This window comes from Chelonia mydas, chromosome 5, assembly GCF_015237465.2.
Source record: "Chelonia mydas isolate rCheMyd1 chromosome 5, rCheMyd1.pri.v2, whole genome shotgun sequence".
Taxonomy (NCBI): domain Eukaryota; kingdom Metazoa; phylum Chordata; order Testudines; family Cheloniidae; genus Chelonia; species Chelonia mydas.
Window position 1 is genome coordinate 63,912,323 of NC_051245.2, and position 26,592 is coordinate 63,938,914.

The 26,592-nt window shown below is 39.9% G+C and overlaps 1 protein-coding gene across 21 annotated transcripts in view; it reads left to right on the forward strand.

The window, feature by feature from the left end:
- The window catches only part of PAM (peptidylglycine alpha-amidating monooxygenase), a 223,586-nt gene that overhangs the window by 72,020 nt on the left and 124,974 nt on the right, over positions 1–26,592 (forward strand). For 16 of the 21 annotated variants that reach the window (XM_037903317.2, XM_037903314.2, XM_037903318.2 and 13 more), the window contains exons 2-4: positions 836–1,342; positions 2,616–2,736; positions 25,073–25,130. In XM_037903317.2, coding sequence (XP_037759245.1) covers positions 1,251–1,342; positions 2,616–2,736; positions 25,073–25,130 — 271 coding nt within the window. In that variant the 5' untranslated portion in view covers positions 836–1,250. The remainder of the gene's footprint in view (positions 1–835; positions 1,343–2,615; positions 2,737–25,072; positions 25,131–26,592) is intronic. The other 5 variants (XM_043546504.1, XM_043546502.1, XM_037903310.2 and 2 more) reach the window with 1 other exon arrangement.

The following is a 26,592-nucleotide window of genomic DNA, read 5'->3' on the forward strand; positions in this document are numbered from 1 at the left end:
TTTTAAACTTTGTATTTATAACCTTAAATTAAAATGCAGAATCTCATAAATCAGAAAAATGAGATTCCAACAGTTTTAAAGCAGTAAATGGAATAGTACCTTAAGCTTAAGTTTCTCTAGTTTACAAAAGGCTGGAACACCTATTTACTAGATGAAAATAGCATGTTCTGCTATCACATGCTTGTTAAATTATTTCCTAAAAATAGTTCTTAATTAAAATCCTCTGTCCATTCCTAGCTAGTTGATAACTGCAGTACCTACAGTATAAAAATTAAGAAATGTGTACTTTTGTGTGGATATTATTTCAATGTTATATTGAGTAAACAGTATGCCATTTTGCTATAATTGTGTATTAAAGGTTTAATTAAAATATGAAGCATTTTATTCTCTGAATTTACAGTATCTGCAGACATTTTTCTGTATAATTTCTTTATTTACAGTATTATTTACAACCCTTGATGCTTGTCATGTGGGTTTTCCCTCAGTATGTTGAATGCATTGATATGTTGTGTGTATGTGTGTATAATGTGCTTTGTTCTTTAAAGCTTCTTTCCTTACCTCATATGCTGCTGGGTCTAAGCACTATTTATTTCTCTTTTCACATGCTACTTCGCCATCTTCCATTTGAATAACTTTCCCAATATATAGTATAGGAATTGCAATAGTTTTTGTGCATTTACGATGATGGAAGGGCAGTGAGAGACTCAGTGCATTCTTCACTGGGTTGGGCTAAAGCTTATGAAAGTACTAATGTATTAAAAAGCTTCAACACGGATTTGCTGAGGACTAATGTTGTAATGTGTTAGTCATCCTTTATCTGCTTCTATTTTTATAGGTTCTGAAGGATGACTGACGTTGGTTTGTGTGATGCCACTCGGAGCCTCTGTCACTGTGGACTGACAAGTAACCTGCAGGTTTAACAGTACAGCAGGGGAAAAAAACCATCAGGAATGCCACTTGCTTCAGCTCCTTAACTGGACAAAAGTACAGTGTAGCCTATTTGCAAAGCGAGAATCTTCAACTGATTTTTTTTGCAGCTAATAATAAAGACAACTTAACATCATCTACCTTCCTGGTTTACAGTGCTTCACCTTCCAAGACAGATGGTGTGTCAAAAGCTGTAAGATGCCTGCCGAACACACAATAATGAAGTAGTGAGCTGCTGCTGCCTAATTGTCAGGAACACAGCCGACAGAGCTGCACTACCCTTTTTCTGCTCCCTTAATCGGTCCAGGAACAGCAGGGTGGACATGGCTGGCCTCATTAACAACCTGCTAATACTGTTGCTTGTTTTTCAAAATAGCTGTTTGGGTTTCAGAAACCCACTTTCTGTCTTTAAGAGGTGGGTTATGCAGAAAACATCTTTTGGTATTTTCGGTGCATGCTGCTTAGTGATGCTATCACTTTGTCTAATGCAAGTGTTATAAAGATTAAAAAGTATGTACTAGCTAAAAATTATTTACAGAGAAGACACATTTTTGTATAGCTAGCTTCCTTTGAACTGAGATCCTCTTCAGAGTTTGAAAAGACGTTCTTTTGTTGTATTTTGGAGTCTTGAAAAAGAAAAATCTGTTGAACCCCTTCTGTTGCTCCTTGAAATATGAATCTGCCTTAGCAATATGATTAAGATTAAATAATAAAATAATAACTTAAGATTTGTGTGTAGCCCCACTGACATAGTTAACACATAATATATATTGTCCCTGTCCCCATGAGCTTACTAGCTAAACTGTTACTTCTTCATGAGATAGTGTCAGTTAGTTTGTAATTAGGGATCTGGTGTTTATTGTTTTAGGTCTTGAACACTAAATTATGTAGATAAATTTGGGGGTTGCATGTGTGGGGGAAATCCACTGTATTAGTACATAAGAAAATATAGCATTATATATTCAATGTACACCCTATAGTTACCACATCACATTTATCAACTGATATATTTAGAATTTACATTACATTAAATGTTTTTGTCATGTAGTCCTAATTAGTAACAAGTTGAATATTTGCTTTGTTTCTTTGGTTACATGTAGCATTTACTACAGACCCCCTTAACTCCCACATACAAAGTTGTAAAATTTACTGGTAGGTAGTCTGGAGATACTGTAGGCAAATATGTATTCAATTATAATAAATCAGCATCTCTAGAATCTGAAATCAGAAAGATTTTGTTTTTCTGCCCCGTTCAAATTGAATTCTATATAAAATCTGAACTTTTAAAAAGTGTTGCTATTTTCCCTCAGCTGATAACACTATATGATATGTTTTGGCATATTAAGAAAAACTGTCCATATATGTATATACCTTAAACTGTAGTTCATATAAAGAGCTTATTTTTAGTAGTAAACTTTTTTTGGCCAATACTTCATAGTTCAGTCTATTCTAATGAGTCCCATGAACACCTCCAAAATATTCAGTAACTCACTTTTTTTTCAAAAGATCATAAGGGTGTTAGACTCCCAAATTACATTGAAAATCAGTGGGAATTACGTGTCTAATTCCCTTACGATCTACTGATAATCCCAATTTATACATATTGCTTTTTTTTTTTTCTGGTAATATAAAAATACAAACTCTTGATCAGTAAACTTGGAACCATTTTTTAATTTTCTTCTCTTAAGGTATAAAGATACTACTAGATCTCTTTCAAGTGAATGCCTTGGAAACAACAGGCCAGTGATTTCTCTTGGTCTAACAGATTTTGCATTGGATATTCGCATGCCTGGGGTGACTCCTAAGCAGGTGAGACGAATATAGTATTTCATTGTCCCTCTCCATTACACTTTAAAACCAGAGGAAATGAATTTTGCTTACAGCATTAATAATTTTCTAAAAAGCAACAGGCTAAACTTTCTAGTCCCCTGAATACAGACAGAGCTATAGATTCCTACAGGAAGAGTCTAAAATATTGAGTAAAATAAGAGATTATAACTTTCAAATTACATAAGATGTTGTCATTTGATTGATGTTACTTAGATTATACTTGTTTTATAAACTGAATCCTTAAAGCCTAATTGTGTTGTGTTTTCAATAGAATAATATTCACAGTGATGGAGTATGCATTAACAAAGGAAAATGACTCTTAAAATGAAAACCTCTCCAACTGTGCTTTTAACACATTAGTTTATATAGGTATGGGGTTCTCCAATCTGATTGCACCGTGATCCCCTTCTGACAACAAGAATTACTACACGACCCCAGGAGGGGAGACCGAAGCCTGAGCCCACCCAAGTTCCGCCACCCCGGTAAGGGGGGGCCAAACCCAAAGCCTGACCCCACCGACCTGGGCGGGGGGGCTCAAAGCTGAAACCCAAGGGCTTCAGCCCTAGGCAGGGGGCCTGTAACCTGAGCCCTGCACCCACGGCTGAAGCACTCGAGCTTGGGCTTCGGCCCAGGGTGGTGGGTCTCGGGCTTTGGCCCCAGGCCCCAGCAAGTCTCAGCCAGTCCTGGGGGCAAACCCATTAAAACAGGTCCCGACCCACAGTTTGAGAAGCGCTGATATAGGTTACAGCTAGATACACTAAGATACACCTATTGGCTCTGGTGATGGAGGGGAGGGTATCCAGGAGGCTCAGGTTACAGGACCTAGCCCTTATATTGCTGTTTCAGGCAATTGTGCCAAACAGAAAGGAAATAGAATGCATGCAACGCACAAACCCCCATTTGTGCTGCAATATTTATGACACTAAATTCAGTTCAGGAAAACGACCCTAACGTGGTTCATTGCATAGTTTTCTCAGCATGATTTTCTTATCATATCCTGGGCAAATATAGATTGATATGATAGATTGTTTGCAGGGAATACTAAAAAAAAATATATAATTTTTTTTAAAAAGTACCTTATTTTTAAGGTGTGTATAAAATAGTCAAACTTTCTACTGTCTCATTTACAGTTTTATTAAGCATGATAAATTGTGATTAATTATTGTTTTGCGGCCATGCAGTGCCTGGGATTATGTCCTTTATTAAAAGGTAGTACTTTTTTCCTTTTAAAGGGCTGCAGTGGCATGAGAACAGGATGTTGTGCTGCAGTAGATGACTCATTGTTGCAGATAGCACTTCTAGAAAAACTATTGAGGAAATATAAGGATTTCAATTATTGGGGACCACCCCCTTGGAGCATATAATTTTGAGCCAGCTGTGACATTTCAATGATTGCAAAACAAGTAAAATTACTGCTACTGGAACCTCTGACTGCATAAAAAGTATTTAAAAATATTCTTTTGGAAGGGGGGAGGGAGTGCTTGAAGAATTCTGAGGTGCGTGTATGGAATTTCACAGGTATTTGCTAGCAAAGCACAAGACCCATTAGTCGAAGATATAAAAAAATGTGTCTAACTCTGAAGAGCTATCTGTTTTTACTTTGCTCATCTAAAATCCATTAGTGCTAATAGAGAATCATGATAATTAAGGTTAAGATTCTGTCATAGGTATTTTTAGAAAAAGTCAGGGACAGGTCATGGTCACTAAACAAAAATTCACGGGAGCCCACAACCTGTCCCTGATTTTTACTAAAAATACCCTGGGGACAGGGCGGGGGACTAACCCAACCCTGGCTGCTGCTCCAGCAGCTCCAGGGCAGACAGCTGCTTCAGTCCTGCCCCGTAAGAAGTCCTGGAGGTCCCAGAAAGTCACGGAATCCATGACAGAAACATACCCTTAATGATAATCATATATTTACTTGACACCCATATTCAAGAGCCTTCAGGCAACTATCAAAAATATAACTAAGATGTAAAATGTAAGCAAAAAAAGATAAGAGAACCCTACCCGATTCCCAAACAGGCAAATGAAAATAAGTAAAGATATCTTCCATAAAAGAAACAAAGAAATCCTTTACAGTTTGGAAAGGAAACTTGGTCTTGGTCTTTGATCAGAATGTCACAGATAAACTTTGGTATGTTCTACAAGAGTGTAGGTAGGAGTCGTCCTCCCCAGGCTGAGAAGGAAGCCCCCTTCTGCTCAAGGTTACTGTGTGGGATGGCTAGCAGCAGCTTTATCTGCAGTAAGCTCAGTTGCTGTGACAGGGCAGAACACTGGTGGAGGGCAGATATCTGTTCATTGCGTATGTGTGGGGCGGGGAGCTATACAATGGTCTCTTTGCTGTCTCATGCCTTCTGTCACCCAAGTGCAGGAGACTCTCTTGCTCCTGGCTGTTGACTGACGTGTGCTTCTTAAACATGGCTCTATTGGAGACCTCTCTATTAAAGCCATTCATCTTGATGGATAATTTCAGCTGCCATGTAAAAGCATCATAATTTCCCATCCTTTGGGGCTCAGAGTGGGAAGGAAAAAAGTGGTGCTACTTTTCTAAGTTCCACCCATGTGAGTTGCCAAAATAAGATACTACTCATAGTAGATCGTGCAGATATTCAAAATGTAACTGTGTTCTTGCTTCATTCCTTCTTGATCGGGAAGAAAAAATAAGTAGTGGTACATCTCAAACATCACCTACCTATGATGCCAAAATGATACTTAACTTGCGGTAAAGTCTGCAGCATTATGATCCACCATCTTCCTCCTTACACAAGGAATTAAATAATTAACAGTGTTGACATTTATCAGGCATCAGTGAGATGTATGGAGCAGTTCTCACCTCTCCAAGCTGCTGTTATGAGCTCTGTGTAGACTTGTCTCTGCTTTGGTTACACATGGCTCACATTCTTGCGAGTTGTTTCACAACCATAACAGTTAGACTTTCTTTTAAAAAAATGAAAGCTGGGATTCAGGGGGGCAAGTCAGTAACTTTAGAGAAGTGCCAGTATGGCTTAGGGGTGCATGCCTTCTGTTTCTGAGTCTTGCTTTTCTTCAGAGAGAAATGTGTTGACGTTGCATTATATTGCTATAATATTGATGTGCAGAAACTGAGAAGTTCATCGTTCTAACCAGCAAGTGCAGTCTAATTTGAGTAAACAGGAGTAAGCTACACTTATTTGTTCTGGGGCAGAACTTTCCCCTCTTAACATTGTGTTCTCTATGAAGGATAGAGAAGTAGTGGTGAAGATATAAAAGTTTCTTGGATAATAGTTGAGCAGCTATATCCAATCAGTATCAGTGGCAAAGAAATAAGACTATGGCATTTCGATTATTGGAAACTAAACTGATTTTAAAAGCTAAAGAAATCTGCAAAAGTAGACAAAATTGATTAAAAATCCACTTGATGGTAATTTCTCCTCTACATCTTAATGATTTTTTTGTTTAAATGTTTTTAAAATAATTTATAGCCAATAAGAACAAAGTTACTGTGGAGTATTACATCTTCTTGTACAATAGAGCCCAATGTGGGACTATTTTTTAATACAAAAAGAAAAGGAGTACTTGTGGCACCTTAGAGACTAACCAATTTATTTGAGCCTAAGCTTTCGTGAGCTACAGCTCACTTCATCGGATGCATACTGTGGAAAGTGGATGCATCCGATGAAGTGAGCTGTAGCTCACGAAAGCTTATGCTCAAATAAATTGGTTAGTCTCTAAGGTGCCACAAGTACTCCTTTTCTTTTTGCAAATACAGACTAACACAGCTGTTACTCTGAAACCTATTTTTTAATACCACTCCCATTCCACTTTACAATACCCACTCCCAACAACTTCTGCATTGTTTATTGCATTTTTATACCATTCCCACCTGCAAAAACCTTAGATCCTGCAAATGCTACTAGAAACAAACAAAAAAATGGTTGGTTAATATGTAAACGGAATTCAGACACAATTTTTGCCACTCAAAGAATAAACGAAATCTTGCTTAAACCACGTAAAAAATACTTTAACTCCTCTTATAATAGACATGAAATCTTTCAATCCCTTGCTTAAATTTAAGTATTAAAAGTTATAAAGTGTTTCCCACAATAAAATACATTTTACCCGCTCCCACTATTATGGCAGCAAGATCTGCGGGATCCCAGTCTGCTGTGCAACACAGGCTTATTGCAAAGACAGGCTTCCCTGCAGCCCTCACTCCCCAACTCAGGCTCATATTCTGAGCTCCTCTTGCTTCCTGTTTCCTCTCCTTATATTCTCCCCAATTATCTTGTTAACGCAGTGGTTATCACTCAGGTGCTCACAGTCCCCCATGGAAAGTGTGTAATTGCCCTCAAGAAGGCCTGCATCTGCCTCCAGACTGCAGCAATGTCAGTGATCAGTGTGCTGCTGATAGCACCCTGTCACAGTCTCACAAACAAACTTTTCCCCTCTCCTGTCTTTTTAGTGAATACTCTAAAAAGAGAAAACAGAGAGTTTGACAACTAATAGACATGTTATATAGCAGGAGTGGGCAAATTTTTTGGCTTGACGGCCACATCGGGGAATAGAAATTGTATGGTGGGCCATGAATGCTCACAAAATTGGGGCATGGATGTGGGAAGGGGTGCAGGTTCTGGCTGGGGGTGCGGGGTCTGGGGTGGGGTTGGGGATGAAAGGTTTGGGGTGCAGGAGTGTGTTCCGGGCTGGGATAGAGGGGTTTGGAGAGCGATCAGGGCTGGGGCAGGCGGTTGGGGCATGGGGAGAGGCTCAGAGGTGCAGGCTCCGAGTGGCACTTACTTCAAGTGGCTCCCGGAAGCAGTGGCATGTCCCTTCTCCGGCTCCTACCCGGAGGTGCAGCCAGGCGGTTCTGCACGCTGCCCCATTGGCAGGCACTGCACCTGTAGCTCCCATTGGAGCATATAGCAGCCAGAGTGGGGCCATGCTGCAGCTTCTGGGAGCTGCGCGGAGCGGCCCCTGCACCCCGGCCGGAGCAGGGCCGCCCCGACCCTGCGCCCTGGCCGGAGTGGGGCTGAGCCATGTGGTGTGGCCCCTGACCCAGTGCCCCAGCTGGAGTGGGGCAAGCCCAGATCCCGCTTCCCAGCGGGAGCTTGCAGGCTGACTTAAAACGGCTCGTGGGCAGTAGTTTGCCCATCCCTGTTCTATAGGACTATTGTGTGATCCTCAATTCATTCCTTTATTTATGATCAGTGGGACCAATGCACTTTGTAGCAAACCTGACTAACAAAAGTCCTACCAAACAAGCAAAAACAGTTTAAAAGGGGGAAAATAGAGCTTTTCCTAAAAAGTTCCAGTGGTGCTGGAAAATTTTTTATAGTGGGGGTGTTGAAGGTGGAAACCATGTATTTGGGTTGTCATTACTACTTCTAGCCAGGGGGTGTGGCAGCACTCCTTGTTCTAGCACCTATGAAATGTTCTGGTTTATTTTCATCCAGACAGATTTCAAAACAGTCTTCAACTCGTGGCTGTTTAATCAGACTAAGGCCACAACCCAAAAAGAAGTAAACTAACAGGTGCACACATTCTTCAACAAACAGTGTCATGAGGAGAGATCTCCTTCAAGCAGCAGCAGCCACCTTTCACTGTATTGGATGCCTTATTAAAATCTTTGTGTATAGGGTGCTGCCTTCTTCCTCTTGAGCTTCTGAGTGTATTTCTTTGACCTCAAGTTGCTCTTCCTCCACCACAGGCGGATGTTGCCTCCCTAGGGAAACTGAGGCATGGGTAGACTTAAGAATCTGAGGGTACCCTTTTGGGTCCTGAAGGGTCTGCACTGCCCATAACATATCCTCAGAAGACTGATTTAGGTCTCTGGCACTACCAGTGGATAATGATATTGACCTCCTTTGTAAAGCACTTGGAAATCTATTGATGAAAAGTGCTAAATAGGAGCATGGTGGTGGTGCTTAGAATTCTTAATACAGGCTCTGGAAACAAAATGTACGTTATGGGAAAATGACTTATTGACATATTTGTAATCTTTTTTTAATCCATCCTACTTCTTTCTTTCCTTTGCTCTTATTTATTTACTTCACTGTCCCAAATATTATCTTTTTGGCATTTTTTCTGCCCAGTAATTTACTGAATACAAGTGGGTGAAGCTTTGCTACTTAAACTGCATGCAGCTAGTCCACATATGGGTCCTGTAAGTAGTGGGCTTTTTAATATATTGGGCAGTTTTCTAACAATGGAGAAAAAACATAATTTCTTTAAGGAGTAACTCCATGCTCCAGGCAGTTCAACAGCAGCTGCATTGGTGGTGCCCCTGTATGTTGTATGCTAGTATGTTGCATCCTACTAGGAGCCAGCTGGTGTTACTTCTGGAGACCCAAAATTTAAAACTATAGCTAAAGTTAAGATGTGAATGTCTGCCTCTTGCAGCTGTCCATTGGATGCATACCCCTATAGTTTCCTGATTATTATTTTTTTTTAAAGATAAAACTTGTGGGTCATGTTTTCAAACCATTTATTAATTCTGTGTGCTAGAATTCAGTGTGAAAGATCATTTAAGAAAAAATATATTTTGTATTTTATAAGTCCTGTGTAGGCTATGTGAAGCAAAGGTTACCATGGTAAACATACATTTGTTTTAATTGAATACCAGAATTGTTAAGCACATGATAATCTATGCAACATATTGGCATGTCAGATACTGCAGCCCTGCAGTATCTGAAGTGCCCTCTTTTAAATAATGTTTTCAATTTTTTTTCTGGATTTTTGAGTATTGTGACCTTTTTTACGTACTAGAACTACAAATCTTCCTCGTTGAATCATTCAGAACTGGCCCTTTATGTGTGATTAAGGAGAGTACATTAACTGTGAAAAGCAAGCTTTGTGTTTGCGAGAGCGTTGTCTGCATTTTGTGTAAAGAATGCAACATTCATGTGGAATAGTTCCAAGCAGTTCTTATAAACAGGGTCATTGAAGTACAAATTCAGGCAATATCAATCTGGAAATAAATGAAATAGAATAATTCTCCAGTTTGGTTAATAAATGTGAAGTGGTATATTTTCCCTATTGATCTGATAGGAGTTTTAATAGGTGACTTTGAATAATGCATTATCTCAAACATGTAAAAAACCAACAACCCATAGTATGTAAATTTCTTCTGGTATTTATTACTAACTCTACCAAAACTTTCAGATGGCATTTGTCCCAGATGTTCTGTATAGTAGGGTTACATGAGGAGAAGTACAAGTAAGATGTGTAACATAAGGACATCACACTGAATGCATCCAATGAAGTGAGCTGTAGCTCACGAAAGCTTATGCTCAAATAAATTTGTTAGTCTCTAAGGTGCCACAAGTCCTCCTTTTCTTTTTATAAGGACTTCAGTACATCTTACTGCTGGAGGTTCAATACCTAATGGGTTTTATCTGGAAGGAGTACTGGGGATTTTATTTAATTTTTAGGAGGATGTTCTTAAATCTTTCTTTATTCAGCAAATTGTTAGAGGTGGTAGCAGTACAAGAAAATGATCCATTATGGACGTTGTTCATTGTTCACCAGTGTGGAACATTTAAAGATAGAATGAAAATAGATGTACGAGTCTCTTTCAGAGACAGTGTGAGTGGGAATGGATGGGGGAGATGAATTTAAAAACATTTGGTCAATATGAAAGATGAAAAACAACACTTTCAGGCAAGTTGAATGCTGTTTATGAAAATGTTTTTAAGTATGCAGAGTATAAACATGTTCAATTTGTAGACTAACAGCAAGCTTTAGCAAACCAGTAATGCTGTTGTGATCGTACACATAATGTTTGTTTATAATTTAATATGAAATAATGACAAAAGATTGCAGGGCAATTGACATTTGCTTCTCTGCAGTTATATTGTTCATTAATAGCAGTGTCTCCATTAACTGAGGGGTTAGTATCAACCACTGGCAGTTTGGAAGATGGATAAAAGGAAATAGTGTAAGAATTATTCACTGTGAATTGATGAAATGGGAAAAAATACAGCAGTATGAATTTGAATTTGTGGTTATGCAGTTAGAGTGCTTAAAGAACAGATCAGTGCCCCAGAGCTAGTAATAATTGATACTTTCTTCACAGTACTTCACAAAACTTAGAATTTAATGAATCCTCACAACATCCTTGGGTAGGGGGGAAGTAAACATATTATCCCAGTTTTACACATGAGAAAACTGACATAAAGAGATGGCTTACCCAAAGCACACTCGCATTCACAGCCATTGTATAATTATGGGGTGGGGCCAACAGAGCAGGAGGCTGCATACCAGAGCCAGTCAGACAAGTGGGCTCCATTCTATTGGTCTGTCCAAATAATTGTAACAAGCACCAGTGTTGGCTAGTTGGAGTTTTAGTGACAGGAAGTGGGCCTATTCCTGCTTCACCTACAAAGAAAATGCTTTCACCAATAATGTGGATCAAGTTCATTAATAGAAGCTCATCTTTTGGGGCTCAATCCTAAAATGGTGTAAATCAAAATCATTAACTTCAAAGGAGCTATGTCAGTTTACACCAGCAGAGAACCTGACCCATTATTTTTATTGTAAATTTGATCCAAGTTTTGGTGTAACCTCTTAAATAAAATACTTAGGTTCCTTTTTGGAGGACACCATTGTTCCCATATTGTGTTACAGCCTTAGAGGAAATCATTTTTCTATTAAGAAATCTATTAATTTAACAAATGAAATCTAAAATTCTTTCCTCATTTGGACCAATAATATATCCTTCTCAGAAGCAGCCATGTCCACAAATTCTCAAAATGGAAATCTGTCTTCTCCTCACAGGATATCAGAACTGGGTTTCATATTGATGGAGGACCAATGCTGTGTATTCAGCAATGATGAGGTAGTATTAAGAACAGACCCAGCCCTTATCCCAAAATCTGATTCTTGCCAATTTTAAGTGGTAACAATATTATCCTATCCAAATCCTAAACAAAAAAAAAAAATTCTGGTCCTAGTTGGATGTAAGAAAAGTCATCAAAACATTCTTAAATCACACTCAGTTTTACTAAGACTATCATGCTGATGTTGTTTATTACGAATTAGTAAATCAGAAATAATGTATTTAAAGCCTCAGTAAGTAGATATCAAGTTAATTATCGGAGATTTATAAAACTAGTAGCCAAGCCAGTTGTAACAAAGTACACTTCATTAGAAAAATGGCAGCTTCCCAGGCAGAACGAGTGGAATTCATGCAGGAAGAAAAATGAATCTTGCTCGAAGGTTCCTGGGTTTAGGGGACACTATAAACTTGACCAGTTGCTGCTGGCTAATACAGCTTCTGACAGGAGTGACCGGAATTTAGTACATCTCTCTAAGTACTTCTGTAGAGATATTCCTTAATTTCTTCCTTTCCTGACTGTTTTTACTCACTTACGGCAAAATGTTCAGAATGTGAACCAATGAGCAGACAGTAACAAGATAAGAAATTTTCAAATAGATAAGAACAGATTTTCCATTCTGCACTCAAACATGGGTATTCTAGACACAAATAATAGTAATATGCCAAAATAGTTCAATTAAAAAAAACATTATTTACACAGACAAAATTGCATATGATCTGATGCATCACAAACTTGGCAAACATATTCCTGAACTCTTACTATTAAAAGTAATGTTATTGCAGGGAATATGGGAGCAACAACAGATTTTTCTTCCCCAATGTAAGTGAATTTACAGTTTCTGGAGCACAGCTGATTTACCTCTGGAATGTCATTTAACTGTCCTCTTAATGCTTAATGCATTAATGCTTAATGCTTTAACTGTCCTCTTGTTGACTCACTTCCACAACCTTTCTGAGACTAAAGAGAATGAAGTAAGTGTGTGTGTGTGAGAGAGAGAGAGAGAGAGAGAGAGATGGGGGGAGGGCACTTGTCAGCTAGTAACTAGAACAACTTTCCTATTGGCCACCTAATATCCATTTAAAAATGTTTTACTTTTAATATATTTCCTTTTATTCTAGAATGCTTTTACAAACCATTGCTGTATTAATTTTAATTAAATGGGCCCAGTGAGTCAAAGGTGTTAACATGACCTGGAAATTGTCAAACATTAAACAGTTCTGAACAAGGTCTGCGGTTTGATATATGGAGACGTCAGTCTGCTTAGTACCATAGCAAACACACCATTAAACGTCCTTTTAACCTTGTATTAAAGATACAGAAAATAAGGGAAAGAATTAAAGCATTTAAAATGTTAAGTATTAAATAAGTCTTTCTTTTTAACAAAATCCCTTGTTCCCTTTCCCTTTAGGTGTAGAGAACATTTTGAAGGGGGAGTGGGAACTCTTGTTTGAGTGTCTCAGATGTTAATAAATGTCCTTTTGTGGGGTGTCATAAATATAAAGGGAAGGGTAAACACCTTTAAATCCCTCCTGGCCAGAGGAAAAACCCTTTCACCTGTTAAGGGTTAAGAAGCTATGACAACCTCGCTGGCACCTGACCAAAATGACCAATGAGGAGACAAGATACTTTCAAAGTTGGAGGGGGGGGAACAAAGGGTTCTCTCTGTGTTGTCTTTTGCAGGGACCAGAGCAGGAATGCAGGTCAGAACTCCTGTAAAGGGTTAATAAGCAATCTAGTTAGATATGCGTTAGACTCTGTTTTCTCCTAGAGCTCCAGGAAGAAATCACAGCCAGCGTTTCACCCTATCTGTGATTTGGGGGGCGTGTCATAAATATAAAAGGAAGGGTAAACACCTTTAAATCCCTCCTGGCCAGAGGAAAAACCCTTTCATCTGTAAAGGGTTAAGAAGCAATCTAGTTAGATATGCGTTAGATTCTGTTTTGTTTAAATGGTTGAGAAAATAAGCTGTGCTGAATGGAATGTGTATTCCTGTTTTTGTGTCTTTTTGTAACTTAAGGTTTTGCCTAGAGGGATTCTCTATGTTTTGAATCTGATTACCCTGTAAGGTATTTACCATCCTGATTTTACAGAGGTGATTCTTTTACTTTTTCTTCAATTAAAATTCTTCTTTTTTAGAACCTGATTGCTTTTTCATTGTTCTTAAGATCCAAGGGTTTGGGTCCGTGTTCACCTATGCAAATTGGTGAGGATTTTTATCAAGCCTTCCCCAGGAAAGGGGGTGTAGGGATTGCGGGGGGGGGGGAGGGAGACGTTTCGAAGTGGGCTCTTTCCCTGTTATATTTGTTAGATGCTTGGGGGTGGCAGCAATAAGGTCCAGGAACAAAAGGTAAAATAGTTTGTACCTTGGGGAAGTTTTAACCTAAGCTGGTAAAAATAAGCTTAGGGGTTTTTTCATGCAGGTCCCCACATCTGTACCCTAGAGTTCAGAGTGGGGAAGGAATCTTGACATGGGGGAAAAGTTAGTTTATTTTGGCAGGAGCTGTTACGGTTGTTAAAATCCAATCCCATTCCTAGAAGACAAAACTAGGCAATAGCAAGAGAGGTGGAGAACAGAACAGCAAAGATAGAAAATGCAGCTTCTGTCTCTGGTGTTGACTTTGACTTGCAGTTTCATTGCTGAAAAACAGAGGCACAGCAAATGGTCTTATTAGCAATTCAAGACCTAGCAAACTTGTACAAACATTGGGCTGGTTAGGGCATTGCTTTTTAGCTGCCTTTCTGGTCACAGGCTTACAGCAGTGTTGCAGAATATGCAGTCTTGGCTGGATAAGCCAGACTCCTACTGAACAGAAGCAAAAAGGAGAGGGATAGGAAAGAGAAGAAGTAAGGCATCAGGGAAGGAAAAGGACTCATTGGCAGGGGAGGTGACATTCCGGGTGGTGGATGGATTTTAGCTGAAGTTGATGGAGGTGGCGATATCATCTGGGTCCTTCTTGCTGGGCTGGCCTGGTCTGGCCTACAGTTGCGAACCCTCCAGGATTGTCCTGGAATCTCCAGGAATTAAAGATAAATCTTTAATTAAAGATTGTCATGTGATGAAGCCTCCAGGAATATGTTCAACCAAAATTGGCAGCCCTAGCCTGGCCAGAACATCTCTCGGGATCAAAACAGTGAAGGTATTATGGTATATGCTGGAGTCTCAGGAGACAGTGGCAGACATGATGGTGAAGCTTGTGCCGTCCCCTTCTTTCAGTCAGCAATTGTTGCACTTTCATGTCACTGATTTCTCCCTAAAGTCTTCTCTTTTAAGGACCCTAAATTTTGGTTCATTGATTTCCACGCTTCTTTTGTTTATCAGACATGATCTTAACACAATCCTTGAGTTATATCAGTAGGGCTTTTAGTTTGATTCAGTCTTTGACTCCCTTTTGCATTTTTTCCCATTAGCATTTATTGTTAGATTACTGAAACATTTTGTAAACTTACATCCACTTTCCCAGAGTTGAGCTCACAATTAGGATAAATTTGTAGGCCCAATTATTATAACATCGGCTACGTACAAAATAACTGAAGGTCGGTCACTTCTGAGATAGATGGTGGCAGCCAAGCAGACAGATGACGCACAGTTAACCCCAGTAACATGAAACAAGGTTGAATGTTCATTTTCTGAATTAATTGCTTTGAGATTACACAAAGTATTCTCTTCAGAATTCAGCACTGCTGCCCAGCAACTGCATTGGAATGGAGATATTGTCTCCTTCTCCTAAACCCTCATAACCTATCCATAAATATTACTGAACAGTTAAAAAGGAAGTGGTGAAAGGTGGAACATGTAATTATGGTCCCAATCACTGTTTGTAAAGTATCTGGCATGTGGAACTGCAAGTAGGTTAGCGTTGACTCAAACAGCTGTGTGTTAGGTTGTTTAACTTTAGCTTTGCAGGCTAGTAGTGTATTAATCTTTTGAGAATATTATATATAGTTGTGCTCCATTGTCCATAAAAATGGCCATACTGGGTCAGACCAAAGGTCCATGTAGCTCAGTATCCTGTCTTCCGATAGTGGCCAATGCCAGGTGCCCCAGAGGGAATGAACATAACAGGTAATGAAGTGATCCATCCCCTGTCGCCCATTCCCAGCTTCTGGCAAACAGAGGCTAGGGACACCATCCCTGCCCATCCTGGCTAATAACTATTGATGGACCTATCCTCCATGAATTTATCTAGTTCTTTTTTGAACCCTGTTATAGTCCTGGCCTTCACAGTCTCCTCTGGCAAAGAGTTCCAAGGTTTACTGTGCGTTGTGTGAAGAAATGCTTCCTTTTGTTTGTTTTAAACCTGTTGCCTATTAATTTCATTTGGTGACCCCTAGTTCTTGTGTTATGAGAAGGAGTAAATAACACTTCCTTATTTATTTTCTCCACACCAGTCATGATTTTATAGACCTCAATCATATCCCCCCTGAGTTGTCTCTTTTCCAAGCTGAAAAGTCCCAGTCTTATTAATCCCCCCTCGTATGGAAGCCGTTCCATTCCCATAATCATTTTTGTTGCCCTTTTCTGAACCTTTTCCAATTCCAATATATCTTTTTTTGAGATGGGGCAATCACATCTGCACGCAGTATTCAAGATGTGGGCATTCCTCTGTTTCTTTTGCTGTGGTGTACTCTAGGTTAGAAATGCAAATGTATGAAAAGGTTTCTGTCATAATAAGAACTTTTCAGGTTCTTGAAAAGTGACAACACCTTAAAAACAAATATGGAGGTATATCAAATAATAGACCATATTAGTTTGATATCCGTTGTTTCCCATTTATAGCAAAATACACAGTTGCAAAAACTTTCAATCCCTGATGTCCCACAGCTCAAAATGACAGTAGGGATAACTTAGTGGTGGAACATCTCAAAAAGTATATCTTAATTATTCATTAAAGAAGGTGGACCTGTATCTATGAGATATTCAGCGGTTCTCAAACTTCTGTATTGGTGACCTCTTTCGCACAGCAAACCTATGAGTACAACCCCCTCCCCAATAAATTAAAAACATATTTTTTTATATTTAACACTATTATAAATGTTGGAGGCAAAGTGGGGCTTGGGGGAGAGGCTTACAGCTCATGACCCCCATGTAATAACCTTACGACCCCTTGAGGGGTCACAACCCCCAGTTTGAGAACCCCTGAGATAGTGAATATTAATACTCAGAGATTTACAAATACTAGCTTAATAGTAAATTGCAGTGGCCATAAATGTTGACATTTCTTTTCTAAAAAGATGACAAGCAGAGTACAATATATTTTTATACGGGTGCTTTTATTTTAAAATGAATGACTACAAAATAGTGTTTTTCCTAAAGTCTTCATGTAAAATGGTCTTAAGCATGATGTTCTGTTGGCCTCTTGCCTTTCTGATTTTTTTCTAAAATTCTGGCTATACCTTGGTAGCAAGGGATACTGGGAGAAGCTACTGTTTCTTTTCATTTATGTAAACCATCTTGCATAATTTTGCTGATATATAAATATTGAACAGCAATAGTTTACTATTGCATCTTTCTCAGATCCTGTTAGAGGAGAGGCGCATGCACGCGTACACACCCTACCTACAGCAGAGAGAGAAGAGACAAACATACTAAAAACAGAATTAGTGGTGTTCCTCCTAAAATTAATATCCCATGTAACTTTTTTCTGTGGAGAAGTGTGGGATATTAACATTTAGAGGTGAATTACCAAAACTGGAGCTTTGTTTCGACAGCAGGAGACGTGTGGAGCACAGAAGTAGGTCTGAGAGTTATCCACAGATAGTTGAATTTGTTTTTGTGGATCAGATTACCCAGAGATAAGGGGTAGAGGAAGAAGAGATAGGAATAAGGACAGAGTGATGTGGAACACCAATAAAAAGCTGGAAGGCAGATGAGGGGGATCGTCCAAAGGGCACACTGAAGCAGTAATTAGGGAGGTAGGAGGAAAACTGAGAGAAGACGCAGTAACAGAAGGCAAAGGAGGACAAGATTTCAAGAAGAGGAGCATGGTTGACTATGTTGAAGGCAGCTGACAGGTCTAGGAGGATGTGGATGGAGTACCGGTTCTGAGACTTGACTAAGAAGTCACCAGAGGTTTTGATGAGAGCAGTTCCAGTTGAGTGCAAGGGGCGGAAGCTGGACTGGAGAGTGTCCAGGATGGAATAGTGGAAGAGGTCTGCAACTACAAGAAGTGCATTCAATGAGCTTAGAGATGAAAAGAAAGAAGGGAGATGAAAAGAAAGAAGGGAAATGTGATAGCAGATGGAGAGGCAAGTGCGGTCAAGGATTTTTAAGATGAGAGAGACGCTAAAGTAAGTTTGCATTTTTGGGGGAAGAGTCAGAGGAGAGTGAGAGGTTAAGAAGAGTAAGGGATGGAATGAGTGAACCTGAGGGAGATCAGGCGATGGGATGGTATCGCTGAGGCTCTGTCTCCAAACAGCACGTTGTCTGCAGCAAACATTCCTTATTTGGACAGTTCCCAGTGTTGCTTTATATAGCAAAAGAGAGAAGTTGAGCAATATTCTGGTAAAACACAAAATGTCCCATAAATTCTTGCAATTTATCAGGGACAACTTTTTGTCTCAGAAGGTGCACAAAGTAACCGGGGACATCCATTTTAGACTTGATTTTGACTAACAAGGAGGAATGGGGTTGCGAATCTGAAGGCTGAAGGCAATTTGGATTTGATCATAAAATGAAAGATATCATGATTCTAAGGAAAGGAAGGAGTGAGTGCTGCAGAATAAAGACAGTGGACTTAAAAAAAAGCAGATTTTAACAAACTGAGATTTGGAAGGTAAGGTCCCGTGGGAAGCACCTCCAAGAGAAAAAGAAGTTCAGGAGAGCTGGCAGTTTTTCAAGGAGACAATATTAAATGCACAACTGCTAGCTATTTTGATATGAAGAATAGCGAGAGGGCAATATGGCTCCATCAAGAATGACCTGAAAGTTGTAGAAGAATCCCACAAAGGGTGGGAACATGAACAAATTGCTAGGAGGAGCACAAAAGAACAGCACAAACATTAGAGACAAAATCAGAAGGGCTAAGGCACAAAATGAGTTACTCCTTGGCAGGGTTATAAAAGGCAATAAGGAGAGATTCTTGAAATATATTGGGAGCAAGAGACAGACAACGAAAAAGTTGAAGGTCCTCTACTTAGCATGGAAGGAGAGCTAATAATAGAAGACATCAGGAAGGCTGAGGTGTTTAATGCCTGTTTTGCTTGTCTTCACTGAAAAGGTAAACTGTAAACCAGATACTTAACACAATCAATATTAAGAAAGATAGCAGTGTATACGTTCAGGCCCGGGCTGGAGCCTGAGCTCTCAGACTCTTCCCCCCTTGTTGGATTTCAGAACCTCGGCTCCAGCCCTACTGCGAACATTTATATTGCTATTTTTAGCCTTGCAGCCCTAACCACGCAAGCCCAAGTCAATTGACCCAGGCTTTGAGACTCAGCGTTGAGGGTTTTTCTTTGCAGTGTAGACATATCTTGTGGTGCAGTTGCCAGGAAGGCTAGTATTGTTCTGGAGCATATTAACAGGAAAGTTGTGTGTAACACATGGGAGGTAATTGTCACGCTCTGCTTGGCACTGGTGAGACTTCAGATACAATATTGTGTCCAGTTTTGGACACACATTAAGAAAGATGTGGACAAATTGAAGAGGGTCCAGAGGAGAGCAAATAAAATGTTAAAAGATTTAGAGATCCTGACTTAGAATCATAGAATATCAGGGTTGGAAGGGACCTCAGGAGGTCATCTAGTCCAACCCCCTGCTCAAAGCAGGACCAATCCCCAATTAAATCATCCCAGCCAGGGCTTTGTCAAGCCTGACCTTAAAAACTTCCAAGGAAGGAGATTCTACCACCTCCCTAGGTAACACATTCCAGTGTTTCACCACCCTCTTGGTGAAAAAGTTTTTCCTAATATCCAACCTAAACCTCCCCCACTGCAACTTGAGACCATTACTCCTTGTCCTGTCCTCTTCTACCACTGAAAATAGTCTAGAACCATCCTCTCTGGAACCACCTCTCAGGTAGTTGAAAGCAGCTATCAAATCCCCCCTCATTCTTCTCTTCTGCAGACTAAACAATCCCAGTTCCCTCAGCCTCTCCTCATAAGTCATGTGTTCCAGACTCCTAATCATTTTTGATGCCCTTCGCTGGACTCTCTCCAATTTATCCACGTCCTTCTTGTAGTGTGGGGCCCAAAACTGGACACAGTACTCCAGATGAGGCCTCACCAATGTCGAATAGAGGGGAACGATCATGTCCCTCGATCTGCTCGCTATGCCCCTACTTATACATCCCAAAATGCCATTGGCCTTCTTGGCAACAAGGGCACACTGCTGACTCATATCCAGCTTCTCGTCCACTATCACCCCTAGGTCCTTTTCCGCAGAACTTCTGCCTAGCCATTCGGTCCCTAGTCTGTAGCGGTGCATTGGGTTCTTCCGTCCTAAGTGCAGGACTTATGCTTATTGAACCTCATCAGATTTCTTTTGGCCCAATCCTCCAATTTGTCTAGTTCCCTCTGTACCCTATCCCTGCCCTCCAGCGTATCTACCACTCCTCCCAGTTTAGTATCATCCGCAAATTTGCTGAGGGTGCAATCCACACCATCCTCCAGATCATTTATGAAGATATTGAACAAAACCGGCCCCAGGACCGACCCCTGGGGCACTCCACTTGACACCGGCTGCCAACTAGACATGGAGCCATGGATCATTACCCGTTGAGCCCGACAATCTAGCCAACTTTCTACCCACCTTATAGTGCATTCATCCAGCCCATACTTCTTTAACTTGCTGACAAGAATACTGTGGGAGACAGTGTCAAAAGCTTTGCTAAAGTCAAGAAACAATACATCCACTGCTTTCCCTTCATCCACAGAACCAGTAATCTCATCATAGAAGGCGATTAGATTAGTCAGGCATGACCTTCCCTTGGTGAATCCATGCTGACTGTTCCTGATCACTTTCCTCTCATGTAAGTGCTTCAGGATTGATTCCTTGAGGACCTGCTCCATGATTTTTCCAGGGACTGAGGTGAGGATGACTGGCCTGTAGTTCCCAGGATCCTCCTTCTTCCCTTTTTTAAAGATTGGCACTACATTAGCCTTTTTCCAGTCATCCGGGACTTCCCCCGTTCGCCACGAGTTTTCAGAGATAATGGCCAGTGGCTCTGCAATCACAGCCGCCAATTCCTTTAGCACTCTCGGATGCAACTCGTCCGGCCCCATGGATTTGTGCACGTCCAGCTTTTCTAAATAGTCCGTAACCACCTCTTTCTCCACTGAGGGCTGGCCATCTACTCCCCATGCTGTGACGCCCAGCGCAGCAGTCTGGGAGCTGACCTTGTTCGTGAAGACAGAGGCAAAAAAAGCATTGAGTACATTAGCTTTTTCCACATCCTCTGTCACTAGGTTGCCTCCCTCATTCAGAAAGGGGCCCACACTTTCCTTGGCTTTCTTCTTGTTGCCAACATACCTGAAGAAACCCTTCTTGTTACTCTTGACATCTCTTGCTAGCTGCAGCTCCAGGTGCGATTTGGCCCTCTTGATTTCATTCCTACATGCTCGAGCAATATTTTTATACTCATCCCTGGTCATATGTCCAACCTTCCACTTCTTGTAAGCTTCTTTTTTATGTTTAAGATCCGCTAGGATTTCACCGTTAAGCCAAGCTGGTCGCCTGCCATATTTACTATTCTTTCGACTCATCGGGATGGTTTGTCCCTGTAACCTCAACAGGGATTCCTTGAAATACAGCCATCTCTCCTGGACTCCTTTCCCCTTCATGTTAGTCCCCCAGGGGATCCTACCCATCCGTTCCCTGAGGGAGTCGAAGTCTGCTTTCCTGAAATCCAGGGTCCGTATCCTGCTGCTTACCTTTCTTCCCTGCGTCAGGATCCTGAACTCGACCAACTCATGGTCACTGCCCCCCAGATTCCCATCCACTTTTGCTTCCCCCACTAATTCTTCCCGGTTTGTGAGCAGTAGGTCAAGAAAAGCTCCTCCCCTAGTTGGCTCCTCTAGCACTTGCACCAGGAAATTGTCCCCTACGCTTTCCAAAAACTTCCTGGATTGTCTATGCACCGCTGTATTGCTCTCCCGCAGATATCAGGAAAATTAAAGTCACCCATGAGAACCAGGGCGTGCGATCTAGTAGCTTCTGCGAGTTGCCGGAAGAAAGCCTCATCCACCTCATCCCCCTGGTCCGGTGGTCTATAGCACACTCCCACCACTACATCACTCTTGCTGCTCACACTTCTAAACTTAATCCATAGACACTCAGGTTTTTCTGCAGTTTCGTACCGAGGCTCTGAGCATTCATACTCCTCCCTAAAGTCCTTATGAGAGAAGGTTTAAAAAAAACTGGGCATCTTTCGTCTTGAGAAGAGAAGACTGTGGGAGGGGGACATATAAGGGTAGTTAAGCACTGAAATAGGCTTCCAAGGGAGGTTTTGGAATCCCCATCATTGGAAGGATTTTAAGAACAGGTTGGACAAACACCTGTCAGGGATGGTCTAGGTTTACTTGGTCCTACCTCACCACTGTGAGTTGAACTAGATGATCTCTCTAGATTCCTTCCAGCTCTACATTTCTATGATTTTATGATTCTAAGACTTCAAGTTTTGTTGTTGCTTTAGGACTGGCAGAGTACCAGAGTGAAAAACCCTAAAGCAATGACTGTGATTAATTCCTTCCTTTACTGTGTCATCCGTTTTCAGTAGGTTAGAGTCTGAGTTTTCTGACAGATTACTTAAGAGCCTGTGGCAATATGCTAAGATATAGAACACTTCACTGTGAGAGTAAGTGTAAAAAAAGAATGGGTGTGAATGTGTGTGGTGTTAGATTGGATTGTGTGTAGAATAATGAAAACCTTGCCCAGGACATTTTACTACTTGGTTACATACTGTAATAGTAGGGCAGAGAATCACCATTGTGATTCAACAACAGCTGAAACAAATGTACATCACACCACCCGATTTAATGCCCCTTAATTTCCAATGATGTTTATGGATTCATATATTTCTTAATCCAGAAGGGGGCCAATAGATCATCTAGTATGACCTCCTTTGTAACACAGGCCATAGAATTTCACCAGTGTACTGAGCCCAATGACTTGTGTTTGGCTGAATCATGTCTTCCAGAAGGCATCCATTGTTGATTTGTAGAATCCAGGAAACGGAGAATCCACCATTTCCCTTGGTCATTTGTTCCACAGGTTAATCACCTTCACTATTAACATTTTGTGCCTTTTTTTATATTTTAATTTGTCTGACTTCAGCTTCTACCTGTTAGTTCTTGTTGACTTTCAAAACACTGAACAGAGTTTGTTTCTTGATTTACTTGAAGTTTTTTTTAAACATGCTGCTTGTGAACCCAAAGACTTAATGAAAAAAAGTAATGTGCAGTGTGTGTTGCTCTTTCAGTTCCTTTGAGAGTTTTATGTTTTCAGTGTTGACTCCACAAAGGCACCTAGCTAGAATATATAACCACACCCAACATCAGCTGTATCATTTGTCCTTCTCTCCTTTTTCCTAGCTCCTGGCAAAAGACAAAACAACTTAGCATATTGCTTTTTCTTATCTAATAGTGTACATAGCTGATCTATGTAACCACATAGTCTTATCAACGTTACATCTGTCCTTCCTCCTCCATTATATCTGATTATTATTTAGGCATATTTGCTGTATTTTGTCTTAAATTATATTGTAAGCTCTTTAGGACAGAAACTTTATCTTGCTATGTATTTTGTACAGTGCTTACCACAATGAGGCCCCTGTCCTACTGGAGCTTGTGGGCGCTAGTCTAACAAAAATAGATGATCTCTTGTTAAGAAATTATGCCCTATAAAATGTTCATGTTAAGATGCAGTAGTGAATGGTATCTTTTTTTTTTTCCTCATCTGATACCATAATATAAATATGATATTGTTGGCCTCAGAGACAAACTGATATCTGTTGGGATATAAAGAAACCATGGTAGCAAGCTAACTCATACATCATACAGTCTCCTTGGCCAAGATCTTTATAGAAGAGCATTGCTATTAATTGTGATTTTTGCTGGACCGTGTTTATTTTTATGGTGCCTGTCCTATAACCGGCAGGCAAAGATGGGATTGACTATTTAATTCACGTTGAGGCCAGTGCAGTCCATCACATCATTATTCTGTTTTGCAGTATAGTTCACACACCATAGCAAGCATACCCCATGCTCTGAATTGGTAGGTTATTGCCCATTCTACTGATGAGCCTCCTGGTATTATTAGGTTGACAGGGATCCAAAAATTTCCATTTAATTCAGTCCATCTTTTGATGATTTTAAAATCCAGTCTGAACCCTCAGGGTAAACAATGGATTTGGCAACCTGCCTTTAAAATATGATGATAGCTTTTACGTCAAAAGGACTGATATGCAGTCTTTTGGTGATTTTTGGAAGCTTTAGGTTTTCAGAAAGAAAAACTTCCTTTAGCATTGTTCTTGTTCATTCTTTCCACCTCTCTCCTTCCCTACCAATGACTTCATTTGGAGTTCTGGGTACTCAGCATCTCTGAAAATATGAACCAAATAGTTCATAACTGCAAAAGCAGTTGCTGATATTTCACCATGGCCACTGTCTTGGGTTCACAGTGACTGCAACTGGCGTTGTAGTAGTTCACGTTTAATTTTGAAGTGTCTACTTGAGCACTTCCAATTTTTAAGGGATTTGCATTTAATGCTAAAACAAATGTTTTATTGCCCCCCAAAGCATCAGTACAGACTTGAAGATGGTAACCATGAGTTACATGTGATGGTTGGACTTCCTATTGCATCTCATAGGACCAGTCTCATTATGTCTCATGGGAACAGTGACCTAATTGCTCTTGAAAAGTGATGGTTCTGTACAATTAACAGTTGAAGAGAACTGCAAATAATATTTTGTATTGCTTCTGCTCTTTTCCATTATTTTTTTTTAAAGGAGTACATTCTTTTCCTGATGCTCTGGCATAGTTCCAGTTCATTCTAATTGGAGTGAGGTGCATGCATTAAAAAAGAACATATAGTTTTTAGATTGCTGCTGCTCTAGCACACATTTTCAATATTAATGTGCTTCGTGGCAGAAATAGACCACTTACTTAAGTCTAGGGACAAGCAAAGAATTACTGATTCAGGTAGATGTGTATCTAGCCATGACTTACTGCTGTTTTCTAGAATGCAGTAAGTTATAGATTATAGTCAAATAGAGAAAAAATATTCAAATGTCCAATAAGGTGTTGTTTTATTTAGTGTGTTCCTTTGATTTACTTTGTATGATTGGATTAGAAGGCAAGTAACAAGTCTCCCTTTCCCTATGTTCTTAGTTGTTGGTTTTTTGGATAGCCTTAGCAAATAATTTCCATTTATGAGGCTATAAGTTTGGACAATTGCTTGTTCCCATGTGTCAGTAGAGCAGAGTTTCAATGTTTAGAATTATTTTATTTCCATTCTAACAAGGTACAATTTTAAGATAATTTTTATTCTTTTTTGTTTCTTTAATAGTCTGATACCTACCTCTGCATGTCATTACATCTGCCAGTGGATGAGGAAGCCTATGTAGGTGAGTATGAGCTAAAGGGAAAAACCTGATCAGGACTTTCTGAAATCACTCCACAGCTTTCTTTGACTCATAAAAACTTAATCTTTTACTGTCAAAGTTTCTAAAATGCATTCATCATGCCTAATGCAGAAACAAACTAGAGAGAGCCACTTAGAGTCAAGATAACAAACTGTATCTGGGGAGATTCATGAGTAATAGTAGTTAAGGAGCTGCATGCAGATGCCTATGGCAGCTAATACCAAGCAGTCCCATTTGTAAAGTATTGGCTTTCTGTCTGTGGCTGGATATTTAATTCCGTTCTACTGAACAGACTGTTTATTTACCTGCTGGTACAGGCGGTAAATCCTCTGCACTTACCATCAACAATGGGCACAGTAAGATTTTACTTGTCAGCAAAAAAGTCGTCTTTTTTTTTTTTTTTAAATATATTCTGGCATGAATGAGATGACAAATAAATTGACAGGACCTACTATAGTAGTAGTGTATCAGTGTTTAAATCAAGTAAGTAGATCACTAAAGTAAGCACCAGATGTTCAGTATGTCTTCTGGGTAGCTTCAACTTTATTCCACTCTGCTTCTAAACAGTCTAGTTGTTCAGGAAAGGGAGGAGACAAGCAAATGGTTCATTTGACTGAAGTTAGTTTCATTTTCATGATGCATTGTAAATACTGGGAAAGGAAAACAATGGTAAAGGTAGAGCCCCTGTATTTTTCTACTTCCTTCTGCCAGAACGAGTCTTAGTGCACTGTATGAGGTGATCAATAAATGGGTTGAAAAGTATATATAGTTGCTGGTGGCATATTCTGAGTATATTTTCATATGGCGCTCCCTACAGGAACTGACCCACAAATCTGCAATAGGACAATACACTTGAATTTTTCACCCCTATATAGTTCTAATTGCCATATCAAAAATAAAAAAGTAGGAACTGTCAAGAAGCGAAGCAGCCCATAGCTGCAGCATTATTTTGTGGCTGTGAGATTGATGCCTGTAAAGAAAAAAGCATGACAGGGTTATCAAAATAGTTCATTCTTTAATAAACTATTACTCGCCATACAGTGTGTGTAGTAGACTGTGCTGCTTTAGTTTGGTTAGAAAAATGTATATTTAACCTAGATTATAGGCAAGTTTATGCGTAGTACTTCAATTAATTTCAAAATTGCAGCAGTTCCTTTCTTAGGAAATTTACAGTGAAAACCTTTTTTTTTCTTTGCAGTACTTTTTTTAAATTTTTGTATTTACAGGCATTAAATATGTATGAAATGTTTTGTTTGTTGTACGAGTGACTTACCAAAGAGCATGGTTTTAAAAAAAAAACACAACCGTGGGCAAATTCACAGTAGTTGTGAATCATGTAAGGCGTCAGTGATGATCCAGATGAACCCCTTCATGTCTGTAAAAAGGCAGAAGCATAGCTTTTGGATACCTGTGTCTCCTGAGGAATTGCTCTTCTTGTTTTTAG